Raw genomic sequence first — 26,184 nt, forward strand, 5'->3', positions numbered from 1 at the left:
ACAACAAAAGGCAGAATGCTTCTCGACATTTCAATGACATAAAAAAGGTAAACAGGATTTTTTTTTTCACAAATTCGACTAGAAAAATACATTTATCCGAATATGGACACTCTATTTGATTTAATCAAATAGTTCTCATAGTTATTTTGTATAAACATAATCTGACACTTGGTAAATAAAGAACTATTTACACAAAAATTGGAAAAAAAAAATTTTTTGGATCGTGAAAGATCACGTACCGCATTTTTGAAGATCGTGAAAAGGATCGTGAAAGATCTGATGCTACGAAAACGTTCAAATTATTCGTCAATTATATCATAATTAGGTCTTTCCACCTTTCCGTGGAAAGACCTATTGGATTTCTTCTGATTATTATTATTATTTTTTTTTTTATTCTTCCGCCTAATTCTTTTCTTGCGTACTATTGATGTTTCAAAAGATGTCGCTTAGATATTTGGAATATGATATCGTAAAGCGTATGCACTTTTAAAACTGACCACTGCGTAACCAAATACTTTACGTTGTAAGAGTTATCTTCCCAAACACTGTTTTTCTTGTGGCCACTACTCCTTCGCAACCATAAAAGATTACGACAAATTTATTTTACCAAATTGCTCGTTACATCCTCAGGATGTTCTGTTTTATTTTGACCGAAGCCGTATAGAGACTCCATATGAGAGTTAGTTCCCCTTTTGTATTTGAAATTTTAAAATGTATTTTAAACTGGAAAACCATAAGTGATAGAGACCTAGGGTCTTTTGTTTTGAGATCATTGGTCCAAAAAAATGAAAATTAGGTAAAGGTCAAAGGTCAAGGTCATATTCTAAATTTTGATTTTGGCCTATTTTCACTAATTTTCATTAACCTTATAAGATACCGACAAATTATTTTTACTAAATTGTTAGTTGCGACATGTCGTAACTTATATATTTTGGTTAAAAGGGTGTGTAGACATAAAATGGGAGTTTTTGCCCCTCCTATATTAAGAATTAAACGTAAAGTGATATAACTCATTAACTATACATATTACAGACCTAGGGTCTTTTTATTTGGGGTCCCTGGTTTATGACCTTGAAATATAGGTCAAGGTCATCAGTAAATTTGACGTTCTAGATTTTGACCTTTGCTCAAAATTCATATTTATACATCATTAAGCCATAGGAACTAACATTTTCAACTGAATTTTAATATTTTCATAACAAAAGAGATCCTTATTGGTGGAAAGACCTTCAATTGTTCTCTGAACAATTGGTTTTTAATTTATACTTGTTATTGGTATTGAGAAAAGCTAGATAGGTCAACATCCTCAATATAGGTTTAAGCATTTCAAAGTATTAATATTTTAAGAAAATGAAATGTAAAATAGTTGGAGAATTGTAGAATGAAGCTTTCTATTGTCATGTGAAGTACTCACTTATCACGAATTATAGGATATCCACAATTTGTATATTGAATCCTATAAACTACATGTCCGTCAGACAGGATTCACCTGACCCCGAATTTGCCTCATTTCATGGATGAAGATTCATTGTTGTGGTCAAGTCCGTATCGCGGATTCGTTAAGCTTTAGGATAAGTAAAATATTGAACTCCGAGGAAAAATCAAAAAGGATAACTGTCTGTTGGTATGATTGTAGGGTGTAGATTTTCGACTTCTGCAAAGTTTAAAATAACATCGAACTCATTTTCATGCAACATTCGGCAATGTTTGTTTTATGTTGTTTAGCTTTTGGATATATACCTGTATGCTATAGCGCAAAGGTAATTCGTGTATGGTGTACACATTATATACATGTCTGTGTGCATGTTTCATATATGACCATGATGACGTCAACTGTATTTGACATATTGAATGAAAGTAAGATGTCTATGTCTGGCTGTCGGTCAGGGTTCATATACTTTTAACCTTATGTTCCGAATTAATATGCCAAGCATAACTTTTACATTTGTCAGTTTCTAAGGCACTGTAAGGAACCGAGCACATTTATTTGGTGTACGGTATATTTGTAGAGATCTGTATGGCATGCTTCATCTAACCTTGAACTCTTTTTATGAACCATTGACAATCTTAAGCGCATTTGTCACTTCTTAGAAAACCCTTGACATTATAAACGTTCAACAAATATACAATCATGTGTAAAGAAGACGAGACATTACAGCATTTGCGATTTGTTATTCTATTGTCTGTAGTATATAGTTAAATCAATCCACATCTGAGTTGTGTATAAAGAAGTTAAGAAAGTACTGTTCCACAAAATGTTGGTTATCATTCAATCTCAAATTACCCATGAAAGATGCTGTTTTGCTGTAATTTTTTTGTTTGATGGATATCATTTTGGTTTAAACGTTGCATATCCATTTTATTGGCTAAATAGTGTCGGTCTGTCTGAATTGCACTTGACCGATTCTCAGAGCTGAATCTTTCACACTTATTTAGACTCGTTTTTAGTTGTTCTTTTTTTAAACTTTCGAGGTAAAGTGTTGAATAAAAAAAACAATAGCTTTAATGTTCATCCTTATTAAAATAGTTACAGGCTTCAACCAGTTGCAGGTTTATCAAATGGTAAAAGAAATACTGATTTCTGATTACTAGTATTAAGTCTGGTCATGCATTATCTTTCACGATAAAAATAATGCGTTGCCTGATCTTTCACGATCAAGTTTGATGGAAATTCAACAAATTCAAGGTTTTCATATACAAGTTAATGCTTATAAGGGAAGAACATACTTTAATTTTACTGTACTATCAGATACACCAAAGAATAAATTTCAAATATATCATGATAAACTGAACTATGACCATTATAGGTACAAAAAGCGTGTTATTTGTAATTAATTTCTTAGACATGCATTGCGCCTTTTGTGTTTTTTCATAAGGTACTGCATAGTTCCTTTATCTTATTTCACAATTATGTTGAGGAAGTCAAACCATTTTGACAGACATATTTTTTTGTTCGGATTTGTTCCGCGTTTTGAAAATTACACGATTTTTTCAAAGATTCTGAACTAGAATTTACATCAAATGTCTTTCACAATCCGTTACCAGAGCTTTCACGATCGTCTCTCAATACTTGACCGCCGTTGGATATTCTTTCACGATCATTTCTCTTGTTAAACCGAATGACACTGTCGTTTGAAACACCTCGGAAAATACGTGAGGTATTATACCTAGGCTAGCACTTTAAAATAAACATGCATAAACCTTTCCGTCACATCGGTACCATTATAGCAAATATTTCGGTCTGTAAGACTGTAATTTACAAAATTAAAAAACGAACTAATTATTATTATTAACAAGAAAATGTTATCAAATAAAAGAAAATCATGACATCGCTTGGTGACCTTCAGTGAAAAGTAAAAGTAGTATTGTTTGATATGCTTTTTCCTTGTATTCAATAAGTTTTCATTAAACTATATTGAATGATTAGATTATTGTTTTTTCAGTCAATAAGACAAAATAAGATATATTCCCCAGCGAGTACCTGAGTATCGCTCAATAAAACCAACTAGTACTAGATAAGTAATTGTTTTCCAAGTTGACATCCCTTCTTTAAACAAATATAAATAATGCTAAAATTGTTTCACAAAAAGTTATTGAGTCATATGACATGATCAATTCTATTCTTACACTTATAATTTAGATTTGTTTAAAGCGGGGGATGCACAATACATTAATTTGGTCTTGTCGAAAAGGAATGCAACCCTTCTTTGCTAAAACATTCAGAAAATGAAATGTTATCTACATGAATTGATGAACGCAGTAACTTTTTGTCTGTTTACTTTATAAGCTATTCTTTATGTTGCACCTTATGTATTTGAATGTATCACTGTCCCATTATGTTAGCTAAACTAAGATAGTCAAAGTAATTTTTTTTGTTCATCTTATGTATAGTAAGTTTTATTCTTTTTTAATAAGACTTTTAATTCTTAGATCTCAGAAACAAACATGCTTGAGGACGTAGATCTGAATTCTGTAGGTGAGAGTTTTGGCCTTATTTATATACTGTTACTTTGGGGAAAAGAACGGCAATACAAGCGCTGTTCCTTTGCTAATCGTGTGTTTTGATGTGCATTTTTTTTTTGTCATGGATAGGTACCCTATATCCCTTGCTTTTTTTACTACTGATTACAATCATCTTAAAAATAAACTACAAAACTTCATAATGTAGACCTCTAACAAAATAGAGAAAAAAATTAACAGAAAATATTGAATAAGTAGTATTACAATCAATATAATATCCATTTGACAATAGATCAAATGCACATCGTATCAAATGTGCGCTTTTAATATCATGATGATTAATGCTACACTCCTTGGAAAAATAAAACACTTAAAATAAATATGCAGCGCAATTTGTCACTTTGCTAACCCACTGTGTTGTCTTTAAACTCATTATAGAGTTACATGTTCTCAGTTACTTTTATGTGTTATTTCAACTAAATGAGCTGTAATTTAAAATCATACCGTCTTGACTCTTTCTCATTTGCATAAAGTATTTGTTTTGTTGTGTTTGATTCAATTTATCATTCGATTCAAAACATAAAATCCGATATGCATGCACAATTAGTGGGTACCTAAGTCTGCTGAAATTATAAATTACAAAATCTGTTTGTTTAGGATTCCTGGTGGATACGAAACGAGGACAGAAGAACAAACTGATAAACTGATAAGTCAACAGGATAAGTATCACATGTACCATGACTATGTAAATAAATGCTATAATTAGTAACAAACTGGAAAATATCTTGTTTATTTAGATCGTGACTTTACCATGTCTAACTTTCAGTTCAAATAGTCATTGTTTTTTTTATGTGTTTATAAAAAGAAAAGGAAGCTGTGAAAGATTACTCTAGCGGCTTACTTATTTAAATGGCATACTTAAGTAACAGTTAACATGATTAAATAGATCAATCTCGAGATGTCATTTTATGAATGAGTTATATACCGGTTAAACAGTCGGTTCTGCTGTGACGTAATAGCTTAAACATTGTGACATATGCTATATCATGAAAGGAACGACTGTGAAGGTCTTCCATACAATTACCTTTACAGCTTTCTCCAACACTAAATGCATAATTGATTTGTGTAGAGGTAACAAATAATAGTTGGTCTTATGCATTATGTCGATCTTTTGTGTACATTAATGAGTTGAACGCAATCAACCCACAGATTTGTTGTGATTTAATCAATCGTAGCATATAGTTTCGTGTATTTATGAATAACTGCTATGCATATGTACTATAATGATTTCAAACAAGTATATACATTAACAGTTGTTAGTATACTCATAGTATAGCTTGTCACATCACTTATTGATGACTATGTGGAAAACAGGATAATTAATTACTTCTGTAAAGCATAACTTTGTTGTCCTAGTTTTTATTTTATAAGAATACCAAATAAGGAAAATTGTAGTATTTACTTAAGTCAATTACTTTATATCATGCATAGGATAACAAAAAATACATTCATGCCGGTGCATAGCAATTCTGGTTCAAACCGGTTAACTCTTCCTCTTTGAACTTCAGAAGTTTATAAGATATCCGCAGTTTTGGTTTGTTGCCTTGATTGTCTATTCTCGGTAGAATTATGAGATTAGGACATCGGTTAAATAGTGTTTCCAATTAAAAATATCACTGACGCTGGTAGATTTATTCTACCAGACGTAAAACCCAGGAAAATATGGCATCAAATTGTTCCACTGGTAAATGAACTCTTCAAAAACAGACTACAATAACTACCACTTAACAGTTACAACATATTATTTGCAATGTTAAGCATACGAGGTTCATACCGCAATTCATATTTTTTTTTGTCATAGAGTTTGGGTTTTTTTCAGAAATTTTCGATGGTACTTCTTAATGGATGTCTTGGATTTGTACGAAGGTAAACTACTGTCACTTTTAATTTTATCTTAACACGTAAAATATTGAGTGCGAAAAAAATACGATCCGCATTTCTGTATGACAAAATACCAATTTTAAGAATGAGCCAAATCCGTTTATGTTTTAAAATGTTTGAGAGAGTTACAATCCTTTATTTTTTGTTAACACATGTTTTATAAGCCAGATAATTTACACACATATTGTATTGTTTTAATCATGCTTAAAGTCAGATGAAACGACTGACTGGTAAAAAATAACATTTATTCAATTCTTGAACTATGTATTTACCACAAACTTAGTCTTCTGTGCACAATTATATCATTTTTTAAGCAAACATATCGTATAATCGTCAATTTCCTGTTCTCTCTGTCTATTTTGATGTGAACATATAACGGCTAATTATTTGTCGTGTTTTGAAGCCGAAGTTTACCGATTGTCACCTTATAGTAAACAATCAAGAAAGAGAAGCATGGATATTGAGCACGTGTATAACATGTACAATCAGATAAAAGTTTATTTCAATGAGAGATTCATGCGTATTGTGATCACCGGATTTTTTCGAGACGGGTCACGCTAAGGTCACTTTACATACGGAAAATATGTCGACGAATTGCCTCCTGGAAGCAAGCAATTAAAAAAAGTAAACTATATCTAAATGTGGACAAATAAAGGAATTTTCTTCAGAAAAATATATGTTCATATGTTTTATAATGAAACTATCCATTTTGTTATAAAAAAAACGTATACATCATTTTTTTTTGTAATTTGAGGGTTCATATGAATTTAATGGGGCTCGCGGGTATTTATCAATTTTTTTTTAATATAGGATTTTGCTGTATTTTTCTATAAATGAACTGTATCATATACTTAATAGAAAAATGACATAAAAAAATGGGATCACCGTTCATTTAAACTCACAATCTGCCTCCAAAAGAAGCAAACATTTTGGTACATGTCCTTTTTTTCTGTTGAATTAATAGGAAAAATAGAGGTAATATCGAAATAAAAATAAGAACTAAATTACAGAAATCGCTTAAATTTTAAAATTATTTAGTTTATGTACAGCTTATTTGAAAAAATAATAAAAAAATAAAAGTCAGCGATGAGTTAAAAAAGATATTTCAATTCTAATGCCCAAAAATGGCATGTTTGCACCAAAGGGAGATAATTTTGAGCTTTTTCAAATGTTATAAACATGGAATCGATTCGTGTGGGTGATTTTTTACCATATCATAAGGTAATAACTAATAGTGTTATAAATAAAATTTGTAATGAAAAAACAAATGTTTTATTTTTTGCTGAAATATTTGTACTTGCGAGCCTCCTTAAACTGAAGCAATCCGCATCAAATAGATTGCAATTATTTTGGACTGCTAGTACACTTTCATTAGCAGTACCGCGCCAATCGTAGTAACAATACTATATGATACTGATTTTAGTGCTCTTGACAAATCATTTACCAATTAGATCTGATCGTTGTCCCCCATATTTATGACCATTTAGGTCGTATATCTGTTAGATTGTTTATGCTCTTATACATTCGACTTTGAGCTTTTCTGATTAAGGTAAATCACGGAAATCTCTTACAATTTATAATGTATTATCTTCATTTGTGATATTAGACTTTGGCAATCAATCTGCATCAAGTCAAAGATGTGCAATCACAGTCACATGACAGGTTCGTGAATGAATTCAGCCAAACAGTTAAATTAAAAAGAACAGCGAAAGATACCAGAGGTATATATAAGCTCATAGATAAAAATAAGCTGACAACTTCATGGCTAAAAAGACAAAGACAAACAGACAATCTATACCACACCAAGACACAACATAGAAAACTTAAAACTTAGCGACACAAACCCCAACAAAAATGGGAGTGATAACAGGTGCTCCTGAAAAAAAAATCCCTTTTCAATCGAAAAAAAATCACAGCTAAATATGTTGATTATTGATAATTCTGCAAAACGTCAACATTTATATGCATTTTGTGACATCACAAAATATTCTTCTAAATTGTCCAGACCATAAATAAAATGAGGAATGATACTAATGGAACAGGATGTTCTTACCTTTCCAGGGCACCTGGAATCATCATTATTTTTCTTTCAACGAGTCTTCATAAGCAGCTGTATGGTACATCCTTCTTGGAGTTCTTGTGCTTATATGTTATTGTTTCGTGTTAAGATACTTAATACATATAGATGTTTTGATGTTATATGAAATATAAATAGTTCCTATAATGAATAAGGATTTTATTCATATTCTTACAAAACACACTTTGTTTATATGTTGCATATTTGTTTTTCGTTCATTTTTTTACATAAATAAGGCCGTTAGTTTCTCGCTTGAATTGTTTTACATTGTCCTATCGGGGCGTTTTATAGCTGACTATGCGGTATGGGCTTTACTCATTGTTGAAGGCCGTACGGTGACCTATAGTTGTTAATGTCTGTGTCATTTTGGTCTTTTGTGGATAGTTGTCTCATTGGCAATCATACCACATCTTCTTTTTTATATTTAACCTAGTGAAATAACTTTATTAATAAAGACCCCTTGTTTTTATTCATCCTTTATTTCCCCATTTGCCAAATTACTTAAAACAATTATAGGTGTGGCGTGCAGGAAATTACTTACTCCAAAATTTATCCTATAACAGAAGAAAACTCATCAACAAATAATAGTTCAATACGTCAACAGGATATCTATGTGTTATGTTTATCTTTTAAATACTGGTTAATGAAATCATTACAGTGTGTACTGGCTGGTCATTATCGCGTATGATACGATTTTGACACGCCTACCGGCATAGTTAATGAATATGCATGAATATAGATAAGATCAGCACGTGTAGCCTAAACTGAGAGTTGTAGATTTGTAGCATAAATGTATAGATGTAGTTTTAAGAATAGAAAATAGTTACAAAAATATATAGTAGTTATTAATTATTAGTATCCGAGCAAGGAAAACACGGATCTAGCATATGTACATAAATGCTATTAATAGTAACAAAATGGAAAATAAAATGTTTATTAAGAGCATGACTTTGCCTTGTCTAATTTTCAGCTTTAGACGTTTGAAAAAGAATAAAAGCTATAAATCACTATTCAAGAGGCTCACTTACTAAGATTGCATACTTTAAATTTAAAACTAACAGTACTATAGATCAATCTCGAGTAGCATTTTTATGAATGAGTTACACCGGTTGACCCGAGGTCAAACATAGTACGTTGTGTAGTGAATAATCAGTTCTTACTGTGACGTAATAATATAAGCGTTGTGACAGAGGAAATCTACTGGAAAATCAACAAATTTGAAAGTCGTACATAAAGTTCGCCTTACACTGGTGTGCAATAGCTGCAACAATAAATGCATCATTGATTTGTAGAGATAACATAGAAGTACTTTTTTATAAATTAAATAAAATAAGTTGTGTACCTCACTGAGGCAAAGGGAGTGAGCTTTAGAGCGCTGATTAATTTAGTAGAATGTAGCTTTCATTTATTTATGTTTAACAGCAGTTTGCATTTATACGTTGACGTAGTGTTTATTTAAGAAAATACCAATATCTGTTACTATTGAAGCCAATGTCATTGTATGGTAAAAACAAACTGCCGTTTTCCTTGTACGTAAGTACCTTTTACAAAAGTAATATTCATTCGACGTTGCTTATACATCAATTAGGCATTGTGTTATTGTGATATGACTAATTTTTGTATTCTTGTCATTCATTTGTGCTAATGTGCTTTGTGACCTTTGTCTATATACCTTTATGTTGGTCTTTGTTAGCATATTTGTTCGTGTTTCAGTGATAAGAAATATAACACAAATTTGACTGCTATACCCTATTTTTGACATTTGAATCTATTTTGTCTGTTTGTTTTTATCCCATGTATGTATTATGGAATATTATTTGACAGTCACACAAGTGAGATGTTTCGCTATAAAGTATAACAGTTGTTATTCATTTGTTAGATGTGTTTCAGCTTTTGATTTTGCCTTTGGATATAGACTTTTACTTCTGAATTTTCCTGTAAGTTCAGAATGTTTTGTGATTTTCTTTTACCCTGTCCTTACGCGTATCCTTTTGAAGTTCATGCGATTACCCAGGTTTTGATTTTTGGTGTTGATGTATCTCTTCTCAATCGATTAACAAGACTTAAACAACAGTAAACTACTGACAACTTAATTAATCAAATGTCTTTTTGAAAGTCAATAGACCACCGGAAAAAACTCGTCAATTATGCGCGCCTTTATGACGTCATTTACCACTTATAGCGGATCGCCTGTATCCCTGCACTGTAAACGTTCATCAAGCGTCTGAATGGTCGTCATTGCGCAGTGACAGCAGTGCTGAAAGACAATTATGAGAATTCAATTTGCCGAATAATTCGTGCAATATAACTTTATACTTTTCCTACCACTCGCTCACTAATGAAACGGAAGTGACGACGCCCATCAACGCACGAATGATGTTCACTAAAACCGAAGTTTTTGACGGAAATGCATGGAACTCGAAAGTTGTCTATTAGGTTTTTTATAGACATGTATTTAAGGAATGACTGTAATATTTTTTCTGTATATGAAGAAATAACATAAAAAATTTGGTGCACAATGCGCGTAGCGGGTTATTTAACAGTGTCCACCACATTTTTTTATGTTATTTCGCATAGACAGAAAAAAATATTACAGTCATTTCTTATAATTTAATTCTAAATTCCATTTTAAACCGTAGAAAACCATGAAAAAACGTTGACGACGTCACGGTCACATGATTAAATTATGTCTATGGGCTCATAACAAAATAACGTCAGCCAATCAGAAGACGCGTTACATCCAAAATTAAATTATTGGTTCCTGTATTCTTTATAGATTTTCGAGAATAAAACGTATGCAAACTGCTGTCGACTTCAAATCATTTCCCGGTGAAACATTGCTAAAAATATACGATATTGAATCACTTGTTACAATGAAATTACAATATCCCAAAGTATAAAATGCTTGAGTGCACAAAAATCAGAAACAAAAGAGCTACATTTTGAAAACCACTTGTGGTTATTTTTTTCTGAGAGAGTTAATATAAAATTCCTACTATCAATTCGGTTTTATTCTTAATCCGTGATTGTGACATCATCGAATGTATACATTATGAGCCTCCTCATTATGGTTTTGATTTTTGGTTAATTAACCGTTTTATGGTGATTATTTGATTATCAAACCATTTTTTTCATAGATATAAGAAGATGTGGTATGAGTGCCAATGAGACAACTTTCAATCCAAGTCACAATTCGTAAAAGAAAAACCATTTTAGATCAATGTACTGGATCAACACGGAGTTTGGCTCACATCGAATAGCAAGTTACAAAGTGTCCCCAAAATAACTAGTGTAAACCCATTCAAACGGGAAAAACCAACGGTCTAATCTGCATAAATAAAACAAGAAACGAGAAACACTTATGAACCGCATCACTAAACGACAACTACTAAACATCAGGTTCCTGACTTTGAACAGGTGCACAGAAATGTAGCTGGTTTAAACGTTCTTATAAAGTTTTAATAATCATGAATATTTGATCATTTGATAATCCAGGACTGTATTTTTGATTATTTGATTACCGTATCTTGTTTCAAAGGGAATTAATGATTAAATTATAATACTGCCAAATATTTGTGATATTTTGATTACTTTGACATCCCATGAGAGGCCTCATCTATGTAGCAGTTTGTGGACTTGATTCTTCTTTTCGTCATCTTTCGACTATGTTTGTTTACTTGGTTTTTTTTGGTGGGGTGTTTCTCTTGTCAGTCACTTAGACTTATAAGTTTTAAACGTCCCCTTAGTGTCTTCAGTCTGCATAAGATAAAATGGAGAACATACAAATAAAAAATTAACTCAAGAACACAAAAAAACAAAGACCGTTAAATTGGTTTTCCCGTTTGGATGGTTTTACAGTAGTCAACGTTGAGGCTCTTTATAGTTTAATGTTCGGTTTGAGCAAAGGTTCAACGTTGAAGACCGCACGTTTAAAAATTAACCTATAATGGTTTTTCTTTTTCAAATTGTGACTTTGTATAGACTCTGTTTAAATTTTGGTAAATGAACTTAAATGAGCTATTGAAGTATATGAAAAGAAAAATGTGTGGTATTGGGCAAAATATTTCACCCTGTATCAAAGGAAAAAATCAAGAGTCCGAATGTTTGACTCAAATCCCAAAACCTCACCTAAATACATCCTTAAGCGTAGTTGAAGGCCTCTAAGTCTACCTTATTAGAGCCGTTGTCTAGGTTTTTCCAACGTTATCAGCCATCTTGAACCTTCGAATAATACGTTCATAATTCGAACATACGTGGCTGCGTATTTAAATGTCCAACAGAGCCAAAAGGACGTCTTCTTTCAATTTTGGTCAAATTTTAAGAAGGGATATAATTATAAACAGTTATGATTATTTGGCCGCCTGATATAATTTGGTATTTTGGCGGTTGTGCTTTTACGCGTTTTGAATTTCTTTTAACATTTAGCCGTTGCTTTTTATATTCATTTTCATTGGTTTTATTATTATTATTATTTTTATGCCCCATTTCTGGGCATTAGGTTTTTCTGGTGTGTGCGTCCGTCCGTCCGTCTGTCTGTCCCGCTTAAGGTTAAAGAGTTTGGTCGAGGTAGTTTTTGATTAAGTTGAAGTCCAATTAACTTGAAACTTAGTACACATATTCCCTATGATATGATCTTCCAAAATGTATTGCCAAATTAGAGATTTTCTTCCATTTATATGGTCCATTAAACATAGAAAATGATAGTGCGGATGGGTCATCCGTGTATTGGGGACACATTCTTGTTTATTGTAAGTATAGGTCAACGAACAAGATGTATCGTAATATTAAATGCGAGATTTAGAGCTGTTCAAGTTTTCCGATATTTTACTGTAACTTTATTTTAGTTAAAACAATAAATCAATATAACGTACTGATGGCAATGTTAGGGACACGTTATTTTCCAAACAAGCATGTAATGACACGTGGAAATTTACTATTATAGCTGTTTCATAACTCGTTATAAAACACTGTTTTATAACACAGTAATCATATGCCATACAAATGACACAATATAACATAATTAACATATATGAATTAAGACAAAAATTAAATATTGATTGTTTGTTTCACGTCAAACATTAAAGAAAATGAATACTTTTATATAACTCTTTGTATACATTTTCCCCTATGCAAAGCTGATATCGATTGTATGTTAAGGATGTAAATTGCAGCCTAAGGTCAAATGTAGTACAACCATTATAATGACCAGCAGATGACACGTTTACTAAAGCTAGTATTCATTATTGTATCACCGAAGTTATTGAATATAAGCTCCTATAACTGTTTTCTTTTTCTAAAAGGATAGTAAGTTAACAGTTTGCGAAAACTTTGGCGACACTACAGTTTTGGAATGTATCTGTTATACATTTCATTGTTGTGTTTAAGCCTCAGGACGCACATGTGTTTACAAAAGCCAATGTTTAAGTCAACTAAATGGCTGAAAGGACTGAATACTTCTCAACTAAATTATGGAGTCGCTGTTTCCGACGTCGACCATGACGGGACTTTTGAATGGATTGTAGCAGGATATAATGGAAATAATTTTGTTTTAAGCTATGACAAAAACCGTAAACGATTAGTAGATTTGGCTCAAAAAGGAACAAAATTCGAAGCATTGATGGACGTAAGGGGTCAGGCGATAGGTGTAGCCGCTTGTGACATCGACGGTGACGGGAAAGAGGAGATATATTTTCTTAACACTAATAATGCATATGCTGGACGTGCATCCTACGGAGACAAGTTATTTAAATATAGAAATGGGGCGTATGTTGACCTATTCTCCGATCAAGTAAACAGAAATTTGGACGCTAAGCATTTTGCTGGACGTTCTGTAGCATGTATTGATAGATTCGGAAACGGTATATATTCATTTATTGTAGCAACATATTCGACTGGCGGTACAGGAAAGTTTGCTTTAATTGAAATGGATGCCAAAAACAACCGAAACGATGTGTCTAGTGGATTCATTGCATTAAAAAATGCTGCAAGCGAAGCTGGAATCGACAAAGCAACAGGTGGTCGTGGAATTGCAGTTGGGCCAATTCTTGGAAATGGATATTCAGATATATTTTTCGATAACGAGGGCAATCCTTGGAGAGGTAACCCAGGGGGTAATTTTCTCTTTGAAAATAATGGTAGAGGCCAGTTCATCGATAGAGCAAACGAAACGGGGACGATAGATGAGAATGAAAACGGAAGAGGAATAGCACTTGCTGATTTCAATAATGATGGATTAATCGATATAACCTATGGAAACTGGGATGGCAATCATCGATTATTTTTACAACGCAAAAACAAAAAAGGCGAGATTAAATTTAGAAACGTAGCGACAAAAGCATTCCGCAATCCGACGCTTGTTCGAACAGTCATAGCTAAAGATTTTGACAATGATGGGAATTTAGAAGTGTTTTTCAATAATATTTGTGGTCGAAATAATAAACAACAACCTAACAAGCTTTTTACTGTCATTCCCGTCAATGAAAAGAAAGTTTCTATGAAGAAGGTTCGTATTGGTAAAGCTAGAGAGCCCACCGGATGTGGAACGGGTGGCGCTGTTGCTGATATGAATGGTGACGGGAAACTTGATTTAATTCTGTCTCATGGGGAATCAAATGGGCAGCCATTGACTGTATTTGAAGTCGGACCTGGTTCAGAAAATAACTGGATACGTATACTTCCGGTCACAAGGTATGGTGCTCCTGCCAGAGGAGCAAGAGTTACTGCGACTCTTTCAGACGGTAGAAAATTAACTCGTGTTATTGATGGTGGATCTGGTTACCTTTGTCAGATGGAACCAGTAGCCCATATTGGGTTGGGCAATAACAGTGCTGTTTCCGTCGAGATCCAGTGGCCAGATAGGACGTTGGTAACAAAAACACTCACCAATTTAGATATGAATAAAACTCACAAGATTGCTGTAACTGGTAAATGATTTAATTGAAATTAAATGACTGTATAAACTATTCCAGATATATACCAATCAATATATATGAGCGTTTCGAAAATAAAATGTATTGGTCCCTTCTTATGGTTTGTATATTTCACTACTTGTTAATATTGCACAGGATCATGCGTTTCATAGGATGTGTATGACGTTTTTAATTTGATTTGATAGGATGCGTAATGACTGATACTTTAATCATGAAAAACATGATGTATGCATTAGTTCAAGTTTGCTATAAACTAGCTGTCAAGAATTGCGCGACAACTCTTACATAGGTGCTATGAGTCTATTGCTTTTATTAAAGTTGGACTTTTGTTTGTGCTTCTTTCTAATCTATTCAGTTCAGCTATTTGTAACTAATTTTTACAGTTTGTTCTCGTGGTGTGCGGTTAATTAAACCATTATTCTAGGGTAAGATCAGGTTGAGTACTCACAAAAAGCTTTATCCTACAGATTTATGTGCCTGTCGGAAATAAGGAGTCTGTAATTCAGTGGTTGACTTGTTATATGTGTTTCTTTCTTTTTGAAAATTGTATTTTTATAGATTAGTCACTTTTATCCTGCAATTGGGTGTCCTACTATACAGATACAGCCCTACATATATCGCTATGCTGTATCTGTATACTATACAGATATCGCTTTAAAGCTCCGCTCACTGCCGGACTGAGTATTGTTTGAACCTGTGTGACCTCAGAATGTGTATTCCAGTTGCATTCCAATGACGATGACAATTGTCGATTTCAAAACTTGAATGTGTATGATTGTGTTACAAAATCAACCATGTCAATTTCAGCATGCATGTTTAGTGAATGTCAAGTCTGAAGCGTAGGACAACTCGTACACTTCTGTTTCAAATTTGACAGTTTTGTTTTATGTTTTTACGGTTGAAATTAGTTGTTATGTTAAAATAGATAATTATTCACCTTGAGCGATGTATTATTGTTGACCATTCGAGATTCTTTTTTGCGAATCCATCTTCAGCGTAATGTGTGATTTTGATATTACTACGCGGGCCTCAAGGGATTACATTTCGAAAATAAATGCTTAATATGTTAGTTTTTGTGTCTTTCAAAACACAAACAATTTACAGAATTAATTGCAGGATAAAGACAATAACTGTTTAGTGTCTTTAAATATCAGCTGTATTTGTACTCGGCTCGAAACAGGTGTAGTAGCTCGCTAAAAGCTCGCATACACCTTGTTTCCTAGCCTCGATCATTTCACATCAGTCATATCGGGACTTTTTATCGCGCACTAGTACTAGCATGCTTTGGGGGCGTATATGATGCACTGTAGTTTATTTAAGAAAATAAAAGATTCAAAATGGACATGGGGAATGTGTCAAAGAAAAAACAACATAAGAGTAATAACAACAACCGAAAGCCACCTGTGGGTCTTCAACACAGCAAGGAAATCCCGCACACGGAGGTAGACTATAGCTGGTCCATAAACATAAGGGAGCTACCATTTGATTTTTATGGGGGGGGGGGGGGGGCTAGGATGAATTTTGAAAAAATAGGCAGGACAGGAGTTTTGAGTTAAAAAAAAAAAGGCAGGATGAGACACTTGCAAAAAAAAGAAGTCAGGATGACAATTTATGTAAAAAAAAAGTCAGGATAAACTATAAAAAAAACCAGGACCGAATAGAGTGAAAAATAAAAAGGCAGGACAGAGATTACAAATGCAGGACAAAATTTTTCATCCTAGACCCCCCCCCCCCCCCCCCGTAAAAATCAAATGGTAGCTCCCTTAGCTGGTCCATAAACATAAATGTTTACTAGTTCAGTAAAAATGGACGTCATACTAAACTCTGTAGCTGACTATGTGGTATGGACTTTGCTCATTGTTGAAGGCCTTACGGTGACCTATAGTTGTTAATTTCTGTGTCATTTTGGTCTCTTGTGGAGAGTTGTCTCATTGAAAATCATACCACATCTTCTTTTTTATATCTACGTCCACTCTGTGTTTGTTAGATGTTTTACTGTTTGTATCAATCTGACGAGTTGAGCCTTTTTCAACTGATTTTAATAGTTCGTTCTTCTGTTGTACTGTTAAACCACTGTCCAAGGTTAGAGAGTGGATTGGGATCCCGCTAACATGTTTAACCCATCCACATTATGTGTGTATACATTGCCTGTCCTAATGTGTTACGTTCATTTTTTGTACATAAATTAGACCGTTAGTTTTCTTGTTTGAATTGTTATATAAATTTGTCATTTCATGGCATTTTATAGCTGACTATGCGGTTTCGGCTTTGCACATTGTTGAAGGCTGTACAGTGACCTAAAGTTGTTAATTTTTGTGTCATTTGTTCTCTTGTATAGAGTTGTGTCGTTGGCAACCAAATCCCATCTTTTTTTGTATCTAAAAAAAAAACCTAGTAAATGAACTAAAATTAAAAAAACAACATATTATTAAATGAACTACAATTTAAAAAAAAAACCATTTGCATATTAATCGTTATTGATTTCGAAGCTAATATCTCCAGATGATTTCAATATTATATCTTCTATATTAATACAACTACATGTACATAGTATTCGTGGTCGTATCTTGACCTATAATGGTTTACTTTCATAAATTGTTATTTGGATGGAGAGTTGTCTCATTGGCACTCATACCACATCTTCCTATATCTATAGTATTTGTGGACGTGATGTTTTGTTTGTGTCTTACTTTACCGTAACCCCGTATCTCTTAACTATATCTACATATTAAGTGTCACAATTCCGGTGACCTTAGTAAAGAGGTCATACATTACAAATGCACAGGTGTATGAATCAATTCAATGACCCCAGGACTACGTCAAGGTTACTGCCAGGTAATGACCGATATGACGAACACCCTAACACCCTTGACCTAGATTTAGTCCTATAAATGTCTAAATATTGACCCGAATAAATATGAACCTGTGTTTTGGTTATTAAAATTATTTGTTTTCAAAAACTAAATTTTGATCCTTGTCTTCCTTCGTTATAGAAAAGGTTTATGGCCATATTATCTCAAATTAAAATATAATATCATACAATGCATTGCATTACACAATTATAAAACTTATTTGAAAAACGGTAAGTCTTGTAAAATACCTTTATTAGCATTATATGAAGTTTAATGGTTCTTTTTCTTCATATGTACTTTGGGATAGGACACAATTTAGTTTTAGTCCTCCTCCTTTTTTTCCAAAACCCGTTATTTTTCGAAATTAACAGAAAACAAAAAAGATAACGAATATTGGAAAAGAGGTAGGGCGGGGGCTTAAAACAAATTGTCGTGTCCCCAGATCCCAAATACCTTTGTTTTTGATAGATAAAAGTGTCTGTTTGAATTAGTGTCTGTCCTCGTTGAGTATGAACACGCGAAGTTTATATTGATGTTTTTCGAAAGTATTCGTATACTGTAATCTTATGTGTTCTGATATTATAATCGTAGCCAAAAGGATAGAAAGTACATGTATTACAAGGATCGAGACATTAAACAGACTTAAACAATAAGCATCTTACTTAACATGTCATACATGTATCATAAAAGAGATTCCCTACTTCCGGCTCAATCGTATCACGCGAGAAAAACACGCCGGTTCGACGTCTACTTTAGAAATTATGATAGTTTTCTTTTCTGGAGAAGTTAGACAAAAATGTAATATCCGTGCATCAGGTGAAAACAAATGCTTTGAACAAAGTTTACCAAAACCTCAAAAGTGGATTTGCCGGCTACTAATATCATTACTAAAAGGACTAAATATCAAGGATATAGGAAGCTTTTGGAGGAGCTTATAATATTTATAGATGCTCATCTAATTTTGTCCATAAAACGGAACTATATACAACTGTGACTGTCATACAAGTGAGGGCCCTCATGGGGTTTTTGATTATGTGATTACTTGGCCGTTTTTTTAATGATTATTTGATTATTAAGCCAAATATTTCATGATTATTTGATTACCTAGGACTGTATTTTTAGTTTATGATTATTTGATTACTAAAGATAAGCAAATATTTAATGATTATGTGAGTATATTGGCAAAAAAATGGTGATTATGTGATTACTAGGACCCCCCCCCCCCCCCATGAGGGGCCTCACAAGTGTGATTTACATTGACATAAAATCAGATTTAAGGCGAAGTGTACGTAATTGCACGCCTCTAGCGGAATACGGGATTAAAAACGTTCGTCGTTAGTTACGCAAGTTATCTCCCTTACTCCAAGAAAGGACACACGAAAGAGAAACTACTTTCTTCGGTCTATAATGAATCCAACAAGCACGCCTGTGCTGTCTTCAACCTCATAGAAATTATCTAAATAACTCCAATTAGAAATCACAGCATTCTTTACGTTGTTCTGTGTGCAGCCTGACTTAAAAACATTGTTTTAGACGCGTAGGAGAAGGCATTTCGTGTTTATGATATCAACAGAAAGAAAAAACGCCTCACAACAAAATTATAAACAAATAAACAAATAAACATGTAACAATTTTTCTTCTATTGATATCAAATTAATTAAAATGAAACCTGAATTGACCCAACAATATCGTTTTAAAAAGCCGTAGTCTTGAACGAAAAACACAGTACTCAACGTAAAGTTTTATAATAGGTTACACATAATTAATGAAAGACGTGTGAATTTAATTGTTTAATCAAAAAGACGTTGAAATGTTCGTATTTTGTGCAATTGAAAATTTAAGGACAGGATTTATATTCATATAAGAAATCAGACGATACCAAGAGAATAATTTGACCACTTGTGCAAAACTTACCAGTCGGAAGAACAAAGACGGAAAACAAACAAAAAATAAACAAATTATGCCCCAAAAATTACTCATTAACTTAAAAATTTTCTTACTCTAACATTTATCTTAAAATAAGTAAAAATTATGTCATTCAACTCCCAGTTTTCAACTTTTCTACATGTGCAGAAAATAAACAGGTGTCTTCTATTCCGTCCGCAATTTATGGGAAAACTAAATCTAAATTTAGAACCATATTGAAATTGAAAGTACACATGTAAGATAAAATATAACATGTCATTTCTTCTTTCACAAATTCCAATTTCGAAGAGATATATAGCGAAATCTGTTTTCTTTTATTGTGCCTGTGTGCATCATTCAAAATTAGAGAATGTAATTTTGAAGTATCAAGTCTCAATCCAAGATTATGAATGAATAAAATATAGAATTACGGTGTGGGGGGGGTATGACCTTTATCGGAACTCCGGGATCGGGTGTTTTTAAGCTCGGGTTTTCGGGATTGACCCTTTCGGGATCCGGGAATTCTATTTCCGAATTTCGGGTATTTGGGATTTAAATTTTTATTTAATTCGGGACCTCGCCGGATTTCGTGTTTTTAAGCCCGGGATTTCGGGATCTGGATCCTTCCTTCCCTCCTCCCTCTATTATGGTTAAAGAAAAAAGGTCAGGGAAGTTTTGTGATACTTGTAACTGCAATTTAATATTTAGTGGAATGAGAGGTGAAATGTGTTCAGACTATTACATTTCGATTTTTTTTTTTAATTTAACCCAAGTTTACTGCAAGGGGTGTTTAACGACCTCGATGATTATCCATGAGGATCTCGCACTCGGTCAGCTCTAGGTTTTCACCTAGTTCATGATCATACAAGAATTGAGAAGCCTGTGGTTTACTAGTCTTATAATATGAGACTTTGGAGTTCATATAATTTACATTCAACGTTTTTATCGAATATTTCAAGTCTTTTTGACTACTAGTATCAATGTTGATCCCCTCTTCCAATTGATTGGATAAAATGAATGGATTGCCGCCCCTATTTCTAACTGAAGACCTATAAACTGACTGGTATTCCAATTTGTTAAAAGAAATAATTGGTATCTCTATTGATTCAATATCGTAATGCCGAAAAACAATCATTTGTTTCCACGAATTCCGAACAGCTAGAAATATATTCCCGAGTTTCAATTTGAGTAACTCGAATAATTCAAGCCCTTTCCATGTCCGATTTTCTCCCACACGAGAAATGTAGCATTCGTACATCAGCTGAATAAAACGACTGAATTATTCGGGTTACAATTTGTGTAGATCCCGAATGCACATAAAAGTAAAGGTCCAGTCCGACTTTCGGAATGGACTGTTGTAGATTTCAGGTTGATTTCTAGAAATAAAAATCATACAAAAATGTTTCACGCAAATATTTGTCTTCAGACGTGTAAAGTTATACAACGGTTACTAGCCGGTTTGGATTGTGATAAAAAGAAGCGCATGCAATGCATAAAATATATAATGTCGTGGCTCAGGGATGTGTTGAATTATAGAAATGCTTGTGCGGCACAAAGATTAGATTAATTTACCCAAATGTACTAAGAATTACCACACAACTTAAATTTACTTAAATATTGATTTGTTATCCTGTGCCAGACAGATGGCTTATATTCTGAGAAGAGACCTTGACGAAATGAAGTTTTATGGGAACAAAGATTTTGAAAACACGTTGCAGTGTTTAGATTTTAACAAAAAATAAGGCACCAAAGTCGGAAATAGTTCTAGTTCATAATGAAGAAAATGTCAACCGTTTTCTAGCTTGGCGATCTCCGCACGCAACCGAATATAATAGACAAATACAATACAATAGTACACAAAACGTAGCATAAAGAACTAAAGACCGAGCAACACGAACTCCAACAAAACAGTATATATATATATTTCATACAAGTATAGGACTATATGAAGCGTCGTAACTGTTGCGGCGACGTCAATAACGTTGTCGTTGTTTTTTGTTTTTTTACACTCAAGATTCAACTTTAACAGGGTATAGCTTGAAAAGTAGCACGGTTGCTAAGGACTTTCTTTGCACCAATCGATTCCTCAGACATTTTAGAATCGTCTCATAAATTTAAAAAAAAATCGATTGTCTAATATGATAGAAAATCTTGGAAATGTAACAATTCCTGCCGAATTTCACGATTTTCCCTATATATCCTTTGTAATTTTGGTGTATGATGCTGGTAACTTCAACAGCTCGTATCTCAAAAACGAAAACGGTTACCCCCTTTTTTTATTTTATTTTCCGATTTATTTTTACAAGCAGAATCTACATGTAAAATTTAAAAAGAATCCATTGTGTAGTTTAATTACGTACACTTCGCCTTAACCCACCATCTACGGAAAACATCTATACGAAGTAAATAAATTTGCAGGTTCTTCTTTCGTTTCATTGGTTGCTAAAGTCTAACGTTTGATATTGTTCGTTTTTATTGACTCCCCCCATTGGACTTACTTTGAAGTATCTTACTTTTTGTCATACTTTTTATACATTTAAGTCATTTTAACAAGGTCAGTGACACTTTGTCATTGAAATAAAACATGTCCAACCTTGACTTTTATTCAGAACATAAGAACTGAATGAGGAAGTCGGATACTCTTGACAAATAACAATGTCTTTTCTAGGAGAATTGGAACATGTGGACTCGTATTTCAACTCGTAAAAAACAGATATTTTTTTTCTACATTTCATGTATTTTAAAACGACAAACCACATGCGGAAAAAACAATTATGAAATATTTATTATACATAACTTAATAGCCTTGAGTTGCGAGACATCTTTGTGGTATTCAGATAGCCTTGAAATGTCCGGTATATTGTTGTGAAAAAACCACAACCAAGGACTTAAAAAGTACAAACTATAAACAAAATATATATTGATAAAATATTTGTTTTTGGTATTTACATATACAACAGTGACTGCATGTCTCTTATAAACGAAAATTAATACTATTTTATTTTTGCAAATTCTGAGTAAACAGACGATCTGTGCATACCTTCAAGATGAAGCAGGCTTTATAGTGTCATTTCATTCAAATTTTATCACCAACTTTATCCTGTTTTGCAATTGATTGTCTATCATAAATGTGTGATGCACGTGTGAGGTCAAATTATTGTAAATTCACTAAGGAACCTCGAGGTAAAAGGTCAAGGTTAAGTATTGGCCATTACAGAAAAGCTCATATCGTCATGTGCATGGTAATTAAATTATATGCTCCTTGCAATCAAACCTACGCAAAATAGTTCCTACACAAAGTTAATGAAAAAAATAATTATAACGTAGATATCAAAACTTAAGATGATTACTAGTAATATGATATACTGGTCAAGTTAATCTGTTGACAACATGGACGGCATCAGATGGCCCAATCACCTGTGAAACTAATGCATTTGCCAAATATCTTAACACTAACCTTGAAATTTTAAATTGTTTTGTATATTTTTTAATATGCGTACAAGCTGTCTTGCTGTATTGGAAATGTAACAGTATTGCCTCAAATTATAACAACGTTTTCAATGTTACAAGTAAACTAACCAAATTAAGAGTTTATAATTTAACCTTGAGGTATAAGACAGGGGGGCTATGGAATTTTTTTTCCGGAGAAAAACAATCTCATTGTTTGGCGACAAGTTAAAAACAATTTTTATCTTTCAATTTAAGCATTACATATAGTGGCAGCTGGGGGTGAAACAAACTTTTTTTCTTGGGGTTAAAAAACAAATTATTTTTTTCTCCAAAAACTGGAATCATTTTTTTTCCAAAAAAAATCCATAGCCACACCCCCCCCCCCCCCCCCCCCCCGAAAATCAAATGGTTGCTGCCTAATGATATGCAATCCGTATTATAGTGATAAATTCTCAGGTTGTGGCAGTAACCTTTGCTAAAGTGGGGTGTCCGTTTGGCAATGCGAGTTGACTAACACAAGCGGCCCACCTGATCATAAAGGGACGTAAATTTAACAAGCGGCCTATCCGATCAAAAAGGGGAGGTAAATCTAACAAGAGGCCTATCTGATCAAAAAGGGCACCTAAATTTCTATGCCTCGTGTAGATCAATTTTTACTCTCTGTGTACGTTGAATACTCCTTGCAATGTTTCACTGAGAGGTCCGTAGATGGAGCACTGTAATGCCAAACTGCTTTCCTTATCTTATATTTCCTCGTTTCAAGTGTCCGTCTAATTTCCCACCATTTGTTCTGGTCGTCCTTGCAAAAACTTCATATGGTATTTTCAAAAAAAGTTTCTCGTCCTGAATATGCATTAAAAATAATCGTCAATTGACGTTAAACAATTAACAATGAGTCAATCATTCTATTTTTCAACATCATTTCAATTACACACTTTATCGTAGTTGTTTTTTTTAAAGTTGCTTCGAATTCTTTGATCCCAATGTCTTCTTGGCGATAGCTTCTTCTCTTTTTCTTTCTTTACAATGAATCATCTGTCTGCTTTTCCTTTTTATCTTAATAAACAATTCTCATTCCATAATTTGTGTTGTGTTCTAAAAGAAAAGGAATAAAACTGTATATAAAGAGGAATTTTTGAAAATGTATATTATTGCAAATAAATAAATTAAAAAATGTACCAATAAAATACGATAAAGTTTGAATGTAGAATAATTAATGAAATGTGTGATTATCTTTGTTCAGCTTCCTAGTCCGGAAGAATATTTCTCGAATTTCTCTCTAGAAAAAAACCTTAACAGTTTGCTTAAATATTTCCTGATTGTGTAAGTGCCATTACTTTGTTTTTTTGTCGACATATTCGCATCATGATGCTTTAAGGCAAAATCAGAAAGGGCAGAACTTGGAGAGATACCAAATGACACTATACATCAATAAAATGCTTATATTCAGGTCAATTCTCAATAATCAATATTGAGCAATTTTTTCACCGATCGGCTGGACTATTTTCTGGTTTCTCTTTTGTTTGTCTACTCGAGATGTATAAATATGTGAAACTCTGTATGCATGGCAATCATACCACAAATTCTTATTTTTATATGGAAACGGCTACGGAATAGTACACCCTAAAAATGTGCATCATTAAAACCTTTAGGAGACACATAAGACACATGCTACAAGGATACAAGAAGGTCTGGAAGGGTTTATAAGGGGTCTTTATTACTGTATTCTTTAAATTTATAATGGTCATTTTCTCTATTATTTATGATTTTTGCTTATTGTTTTCCTATCTTTACTTTTGACCCATTATTCTCTATTCTTTATATTTATTGTCTTGCCTATCGTAATTCTTGATTTATTGTTTTGCCTATCGTAATTCTTGATTTATTGTTTTACCTATCGTAATTCTTGATTTATTGTTTTGCCTATCGTAATTCTTGATTTATTGTTTTGCCTATCGTAATTCTTAATTTATTGTTTTTGCCTATCGTAATTCTTGATTTATTGTTTTGCCTATCGTAATTCTTAATTTATTGTTTTTGCCTATCGTAATTCTTGATTTATTGTCTTGCCTATCGTAATTCTTAATTTATTGTTTTGCCTATCGTAATTCTTAATTTATTGTTTTTGCCTATCGTAATTCTTAATTCATTGTTTTGCCTATCGTAATTCTTAATTTTATCGTTATTCTTAATTTATTGTTTTGCCTATCGTAATTCTTAATTTACTGTTTTTGCCTATCGTAATTCTTAATTTATTGTTTTGCCTATCGTAATTCTTAATTTATTGTTTTGTCTATCGTAATTCTTAATTTATTGTTTTGCCTATCGTAATTCTCAATTCATTGTTTAGCCTATCGTAATTCTCAATTCATTGTTTAGCCTATCGTAATTCTCAATTCATTGTTTTGTCTATTGTTCTCTTATCTTTATTTTTGGTCTTTATTCTCTGTAATATTGGTCCAATATATTCTTTATTCTGAGAGCCATATTCAGACCCTTATACAAGAAACAACATATCATAATGCATCTTAGAAAACCTATGACTGAATACAAGTCATACTCATTAAGCGATTCTTCAGACTAAATATGACCATTTTATTAAAATTGTTAAGAAGTTTATCCTAGGATAGCTAATGCGACATCGAGACAACAAGCAGTCAAAGATTTAAGCAACTACATGTCACCATACAGCTTTTAAAAACAATAAAAACGAAAACTATAAAAGAGAGAATGGATAAGTGATCTCTGATTTCCGCATCCGTATCCATAAACGTTCACTTCGGTATCTGCCGGTGGCACCCTAACTCCCACTTCCCTTCCCTTCGATACATCTTTCAGTCCTTCATTCCCATGTTCTTTTAACCCCTTCCATCCACTTATAAGGCAACAGGTCGATGACAGAGTGTAAAACAATAATTATAGAGAACCAACAGCCTGATCAGTGGCGGATCCAATTGCAACCCCCCTTTGTTTGGACGATCAGTGTATTTGAATAGGGACATATGGTTGGAACCCCCTTTATTGGGTAAGGAATCCCCTTTTAAAAATTGGATCCAATAATAATAATAAA

At 33.0% G+C, this 26,184-nt stretch overlaps 1 protein-coding gene across 1 annotated transcript; it reads left to right on the forward strand.

Moving 5' to 3' along the window:
- Positions 1-13,123: 13,123 nt before the first annotated feature.
- On the forward strand, positions 13,124-15,005 carry LOC143054304 (cartilage acidic protein 1-like). The gene has a single exon (XM_076227265.1). It carries the CDS (start codon positions 13,329-13,331, stop codon positions 14,907-14,909), a length of 1,581 nt encoding a protein of 526 aa, XP_076083380.1. The 5' UTR covers positions 13,124-13,328; the 3' UTR covers positions 14,910-15,005.
- The last annotated feature ends 11,179 nt before the right edge of the window (positions 15,006-26,184 follow it).

The sequence above is a fragment of the Mytilus galloprovincialis genome, chromosome 12 (genome assembly GCF_965363235.1).
Source record: "Mytilus galloprovincialis chromosome 12, xbMytGall1.hap1.1, whole genome shotgun sequence".
NCBI lineage: Eukaryota > Metazoa > Mollusca > Bivalvia > Mytilida > Mytilidae > Mytilus > Mytilus galloprovincialis.

Bases quoted from the DNA above. Each gene is read 5' to 3' on its own strand.
- LOC143054304 (XM_076227265.1), top strand. From the start codon at position 13,329: ATGTATCTGTTATACATTTCATTGTTGTGTTTAAGCCTCAGGACGCAC.